This window comes from Zingiber officinale, chromosome 3A, assembly GCF_018446385.1.
Source record: "Zingiber officinale cultivar Zhangliang chromosome 3A, Zo_v1.1, whole genome shotgun sequence".
NCBI lineage: Eukaryota > Viridiplantae > Streptophyta > Magnoliopsida > Zingiberales > Zingiberaceae > Zingiber > Zingiber officinale.
Window position 1 is genome coordinate 161,450,743 of NC_055990.1, and position 7,748 is coordinate 161,458,490.

Sequence of the window (7,748 nt, forward strand, 5' to 3'; positions counted from 1 at the left end):
ACTCATGAATGTGCTTTGTATTTTTTTCTCTCTCATGGGTGATCCTTTGATTGTCAAAGGACATCCTTCTCCTTCCTAACTTAATAATATTTTTTTTTTCGAAATGTTTTTTATTTCCATGTATAAATGATAAATTATAGATGAAATAGATCCAAACATTTTTGAAAAAATATAATATTAATAATTACATGAAAAAAATTTCTCCATTTTTTCTTTTTTCCCGTGCAAGTAAAATATCAAATTATTACCATCATAATTCACCACAAATCTGATTTATACACTTAAAAAAAATCATAAAATATGAATATAGTCATAGATTTTTAATACTTACAGTGCATTTGGTTTATTATATACTTTTTAAGTACATAAATCAGATTTTTAAATGCATAAATAAAGTTTTTAAATGCATAACTCAATTTTTTAAAAAAAAACTCTTTACTTAATATTTATTTATTTTATTATAATATCATCAAAATAAAGTTATATGACGTAAATTAGATTTTATTGTTCATTTAATTATAAGTAATTATATTGTATTTTGATAAAATAGTAGGGATTTATTTAGAAAAAAAATCTGTTGGAACTTTCAAATAATCGTAAATCTAATATATATATATATATATATATATTAACTGAATATATTTAATTGTTGAAAAAGTTTATAAATCAATATTTCTTTTTTAAATGATGTAACTTCTAGATATTTTTTTATAATTCATTATATTAAAAAATTATCAAAAAATATGATAGAAAATAATTAATATATTTAAAAGAATTAGTAAAGTATTGTACTTTAAATTATTTAGTAAAAAAAAATTATTAAAGGTTTATAAAAAAAATTTGCTTAGAGCCTCGTGAAACCTTGAGACGGCCCTACGTTAACATAATTCATTCTATTATTGTTCCATTTCATTGTTCTTATTTATTCAATTTTGTTACTTTTTGTAAGGATTATCTCTATCTTTCATTTGAATAATTAGACATACTTTTATCTTTCTTCATTTTTAAATAATTCTAAATACATTTATTTTCGACTAAGTGAATTATATACTTATTATCTCCTGGGATGTATTATTATATCAAATAATAATACACTATTTAATACTGTAAAACTTATAATTCTCTGAATTAGATTGTCTAAATGCTTATACTTTGTAAGCATACAACAAATTTTTGTTGACTATCCGATGCATACCGCGGATGATTTTGTATCTCAAAAAGTTAAAAAATTAAACTTTATATAAAATTTTATTTTTAAAATTTTATATTATAATATGTTTAAAAAAAATAAAACCCACGATTGTCGGTCTCAAATCCAAATAAAAAAAAGTGAGGAATTTTTTTAAAAACAATATCAAAGGCCTAGAAAGAATTTTCACATAGGGCCTCAAATAGACTTGAGACAACTCTGATTGAGGCATAAATCTAACACTACTAATTGAATAGTTAAGTTTTCTCGAATGATGACCATGCACTTTATCATATTTCTCATTTTTCATTCTTACATATCCATTTAGATCACCTATTAAAATTATTTCAATTAATGAAATATTTTGTAATACCTCATCTAAGTCATCCTAAAATTTAGATTTTGTGTTCATTTAATTCTACTTAAGATGCATATATGTTAATTACGTTAATAGTTTCATTTATCACCACTATCTTAAGATATAGCATATTCCTCTTTCTAACTATTCCTATTATTTTATCCTTTAACGAACTATTGACAATAATACCTACTTCATTTCTTGTTTTACTTCTTATGTATTATAACTTAAATCTTGAATTCTCTATCATCTTTGTCTTTTCTCCTACCCATTTTATCTCTTGTATATATAAAATATTAATTCTTTTATTAATCATCATATCTACTACCTCCATTGTTTTACTAGTGACTATTCCTAGATTTCATGTTCCAAATTAGACAATTAGATTTCCTATAATATTTATTCTTACTCAACTTATGATGTGAGAACTCTGGTATATTTAACACTAACTCAAATTCTTATGGAGATGTAATTGTCCAGCCAAGACATTGCAATCAAACCCTACAATGTGTGTGCTCCTTTTAGAGAACATAGTATTAGCACAATAGTTTAATGTATCCATTAATTGAATATTTGTTTGAAAGTCAATGGTGGTTGACAATCTAACGTGTAACCCTCACCTTTTTTCATTCAAACTTGGGACCGATATTGATGGATTTAAATCTTTTTCTAATTGTGGTTAATGCACAAGGAATTTTTTTTCAAGGAAAACAACGTACCCTGAACAAAGTCAAAATGAAATTTTGGCAACAGAGGACTTCACAAATGACCACAAACAGATAGGGATGAACAATAAAACAGATAGGATCAAAGCAAATAATAGGATGCCAAACTAACTTAGTTGTCAAATGTGGATACTAGATAGCACTAGCATGTCCCCTTGCACACCAAATTTTTTAATTCATAACATATATAGCTAAAAGCTAATTTCCATTAATATTTCCACTATTTGATCATAAATAGTGCAGTCGTGCGGCCAACTCTTGCACACCAATTCTTGCACGACCGTGCGGCTAAGATCAAGGCAGATCAATGCATGGTCATGCAACCCTGCACGGTCGTGCCTCCACAACCGAAGCAAAGCAATGCACGGTCGTGCATCTCTGCATGGTCATGACCCAGGATGTTAAACCCAGTCATGACACGGTCGTGCCAATCGGCACAGCCGTGTAGCGCAGCCAGAGGCCAGAGAAGGCACGACCGTGCCATCCTTACACGGCTGTGCCGCCGCGGCCGAACCCTAAGCTATATAAGGGTTTTTAACCTTTTTTTCTTGGGTAGGCCGAATACGAGCGAGCCGTCATTTGGAGGATCATCTTAGTGTCATTCTACGCCGTCTCAGAGCTCCGTCTAGCGATCTTCCATCACCGTAGCTAATCCAGAAGAAGAAGATCAGACCCGAAGGCCACTCGTCGTCATTGATAAGCATACTTCCTTTTTCCCTCTCGTGTTGGAGAATTGTATGTTTGTATACACTATGTCTTCAGATATCTCTCTAACATCCATGGAGTAGATTCATTATTCTAGGATTAGGGAGTAATTGTGGATCGGTTTGATGTAGACTCGCATTTATATTTATGTTCTTTGGATGATTTCGCTGCTTAGTTTCAATTGCTTATTAATTGATTGTGTAGAAATATACTAACCTTGTAGAGGAAATATCTCTAGATCGTACACCCGAGGGGCCCTAGTGACAGGGGTAACCGGTTCACGGACATCTAGGATACTTTCTTAAAAGGAGAGACAACTTCTCCTCAAGGAAACGAGAGACCAAGCTCAGCTCTTTATCTCTATTCTCAGATACACCAAGTAAAATTAGGTTCTTATGATTTACCAAAATGCCCTAGTGACATGGGTAAATCGTAATAAGACTTCTTAGGAACCATCTCTATTTTGATACTTGGGAATAGTTATTTTAGCTTTCAGTGAATGCACGTTGAAAGGCGATGAATGTAAGATAGAACGTGACACATCAATACCACCACAACGAAACTAAAGTCCTAGAACTCCTCATAACCAAGATCTCCTTTTACTAGCTCTCGTTTCCCCTTCCCGATCTTCTTTCTTAAATTAATTACAAACATTGGTAGTCTAGCTAACCCTAAGTGAACAATTGCTAGTGCTTATAACCAGTCCCTGTGGGATCGATATTTTTATTACTGACGATGAATCCGTGCACTTATGGTTCGTAACAATGTGCTTGTTATTATATCGGCATTAAGAGTACGCACATCCATAATAACAGAGATTCTGTTCTTTTATGCAATTAATATAAAAAGAACAACCTCAAATGGTCCTGCTCAATACACTCATAGTGTACTAGTGTAATTTTATAGTCAAGATAAACTAATATCAAATTACACTACGATCGTTCCAATAGTTTGTCCCTCTCCATCTTGGTCGTGAGCTACTATTTATAATTTATAAGGAACTGATAACATGATCTTCTGTGTGACACCACACACCATGTTATCTACAATATAAATTAAATAGACAAGTACATTTAATATATAAATGCAGACATTTGACCAATGTGATTCTTATTTCAAAATAACTGTTCATATAAAAAGCTAGGCTTTTATTATACATCCTAACACAAAGTGGGCAGTCGGCGTCGCCTGAAGGGCGACAGAATGAGAGACAGTAGCCACAGCCGCCCCGAGAGCAATCGGAGTGGAATGCGGAAGGCCCCGCCTACTCAAGATTATGCACCCTCGACGATGTATTTCCAAAGCGCTTAACAGGAGAGGACTGGTCAGAGATGCTTAGGCAAGAGTATCGCCGATTTATTTCTATGTCAGGATATTAGGTCGAGATAAAATATCTAAATTGTTAATTTAACGTTCATTTTCAAGTATTATTATATTTTCGAGTGATTGTAATTTTAAATTATTGTATTTCTCATTTCGATTAATATGATTTTTAATTATTATAAGTTTGCAAAATAATCGTTATAAATTAGACTTGGAAACTAGCTGTTGCAACTAGCCGTTAGAAATTAACCGTTGCAAACTAGGCGTTACAAACTAACCGTTGCAAACAAACCGTTGCAAATTAGTCGTTGCAATGCGACGTTGCAAACTAGTCAATGCAAACTAGCCGTTGCATGAGAAAAACAATATATATAGACACATCTTGCTACGAGATTTTCATTCAACTATCATCTCATTTCTCAAACACATATACAAAAACATGGCAGTTCTAGCTCAAGTTTTAGCTCGACAAGCGAAGACGAAATCCATGTTGAAATTGATGAGCAAGTTTATGATCCGGGTGAAGAACTGATGTTATTGGTTCTTCAACAACACCAACAACTTATAGAAGCATATCAGAGGAGGGACACACGCAGAAGAAGGTTTGTCCAAAGAAATCGTGAAGTCGGGCATTAAAGGCACGTCAATGATTATTTCTCTATAAACCTAGTGTATCACGATGAAATATTTCGAAGACGATTTCGAATGCGAAGAAAGTTATTCCTCCGCATAGTAAATGCATTAGAGAATCATTCAGTATTTTTTCAACATAGAGACGATGTTATACGAAGAAAAGGGTTGTCACCACTACAAAAATGCACCGCTACAATTCGTCAACTGGCTTACAGAGTCCCCGCCGATCATCTTGACAAGTACCTACGTATGGATGAATCAACTGCCATCAGGTGTCTTTTCAAGTTCTGCGAATACGTGGTTAAAATATTTGGTGATAGGTACTTGATAATGTCAAATGCTGATGATGTTCAACGTCTTCTTCAAATGAATGATGAGAGGCATGACTTACCTGGCATGTTAGGCAATCTTGATTGTATGCACATGAAATGGAAAAATTATCCAGTTGCTTAGAAAGGTCAATTTACAAGGCGACATGGGTCACCAACAATCGTACTTGAAACGATCGCATCTCATGACTTGTGGATGTGACATGCATTCTTTGGGGTCGCCGATTCACGTAACGTATTAGTGTGTTATATGAATCTCTCATATTCAACAATGGCTTACAAGAAAATATGCCGAAGATTAATTTCACGGTGAACGACACTACATATACGAAGGGCTATTATCTAGCAGATGGAATATATCCCGAATGGACTTTATTAAGGCTTTTCCTTGCCCGGAAGATCCCAAGAGAAAGTTGTTTAAGGAAAGACAAAAGTCTGCAAGAAAAGATGTCGAACGGACATTTAGGGTGCTCCAATCTCGATGGGCGATTGTCAGAGATTCAGCTCGTTATTAGTATAGAAAAAAGATAAAACAAATCATGTTAGCATGCATTATTTTGCATAATATGATTGTTGAGGATGAGAGAGATCACGTGACAAATTGGTACAACGATGAAGGTGACGAACCCGCACAACCTATCCATGCCTCAAACCAAAGATTTCAGGATTATCTTCAAACAAATTCTGAGCTACGTAACACTCAAGTTCATTATCAACTCGCGCCAACTTAGTTGAGCATATCTAGGAGTAATACAACAATAATCCGTGAATTAATATTTGATATATTATTTTTAATTTGATAATAGTATGGTTTATTTAAATTATTCTTGTATTTCAATTTCATAATTAGATGGTAATTTAAAATAAATTTCATTTTACCAACTATATAATTTTAGCCGCTCAGTTATAATTTCATTTTACCAACTTATAATTTTAGTCTCTCAGTGATAATTTCGTTTTCCCGACTTTATAATTTCAGTTTACCAAGATTATAATTGCGTTTTTCATAAACATCTATTTTATTTAATAAATATATTAAAAATAATAATATTTTTGAAAAATAATAAAATTATATTTTTAAAATTAAGATTATATTAAAAATAATAATAATAATAATTTAAATATTTTAAAATATATATTTATAATACGATATAATTTTAAAATTATTGAATGGATTGTGGGACCCATAAATAATTAATATTAATGTTAAAAAGAATGTAGGTGAAAAAAAGAGGTTGTTAAAATGAGTATATAGTAGTGAACCCCATGTTTTTTGATAAGATGATGGGTATTATAAAGTGATAGTATTGTGGATGCCCTAAGAAATAAATATAAACTACTTGTAAATTGTAATGCATTAAATTGCCAGAATTAAGATGACAAACTTTAAAATATGGTAAAAACATATATACTATGAATAATTTAGAGTTTCTAAAGGGTACGTCATCTACTTTCTTCCCAGACGCAAAAATTACATCACTTAGGGAAAATAAAGTATTTGTTAATTGCCAAGTATTAAAGCGGGAAGGAAGTAAATAATTTTTAAATTTTAGAATTTGAATAATTTTATTCTTCGCTTATAATAATATAGAGTTTCTAAAGGGTATGTGAGGCCAGGGCTAGTTTTATGCCTAGGTAATTAAGGCTCTATGCATAAGGTTCCAATTTTTAGTGGGACCATTATTATTAATGTTAGAATATTCTAACAAAATAATTAGGGGTATTATTATAATTATATTGTATATTTTTCTCTATATTAGTCAATAATTCCGTGTGTCTAATATACGATTTTCTTTTAATATGGTATCAGAGCCAAACCCTAATTTTTCTGTCACTGCCACCAATTCATGCCACCGCCATTAGTCACGCCTGGGCATGAGAAAATCTCTCCCAATCCCTCTCCTCCCTCTGTTCTCCTCTGGCGAATGCGACTACGTCGAAGACAAGGGGATCCTTGACAAGAAGGCGGCCCTCCCGCTCAAGATCGCCGCTGCTTTCTCCATCCTTGTCTGCCGGCAGCATTTCTTCCTGTTCCTCCCTCTGTTCTCCCTCTCGCGTCGCTCGCTTCGATTTCTCCGTGGTCATCGTTGACGTCGACACCGAAAGTCACTCCCTCTCGCGTCGCCCGCGAGCACAAGCCATTGATTCTCCCTTGCGTGTCACCTGCTTCTCCCTCTCGCGTCGCCCGCAAGGCTGCCTCCATTCCTTGTGCGCCAACAGAGACATCTCTTTCTCGATTGCGAGCACAAGCCGCCGCTGCTCTTCCTTTTGCGTGGAATATACTTGCGTCGCAATATCTTTGGGTCACAATAAACCCAAAATTTTTCCAGCGCCGCCGCAGCAAACCCTAAATTTTCCAGCACCGTCGCTGCAAACCCTAAATTTTCCAGCGCCGTCACAACAAACCCTAAATTTTCCAACGCCGCAGCAAACCCTTAATTCTCTTGCAGTCCGACGACGGAGAGAAACTCCGTGCCTGTCTCCAA

The 7,748-nt window shown here is 33.6% G+C and overlaps 1 protein-coding gene across 1 annotated transcript; it reads left to right on the forward strand.

Moving 5' to 3' along the window:
• The first annotated feature begins 5,005 nt into the window (after window positions 1-5,005).
• LOC122050849 lies at window positions 5,006-5,386 on the forward strand. Its single transcript, XM_042611722.1, has one exon. It carries the CDS (start codon window positions 5,006-5,008, stop codon window positions 5,384-5,386), a length of 381 nt encoding a protein of 126 aa, XP_042467656.1.
• Window positions 5,387-7,748: the final 2,362 nt, after the last annotated feature.

Excerpts from the sequence above, each read along its gene's own strand:
- LOC122050849 (XM_042611722.1), top strand. The coding sequence starts at position 5,006 with ATGCGAAGAAAGTTATTCCTCCGCATAGTAAATGCATTAGAGAATCAT.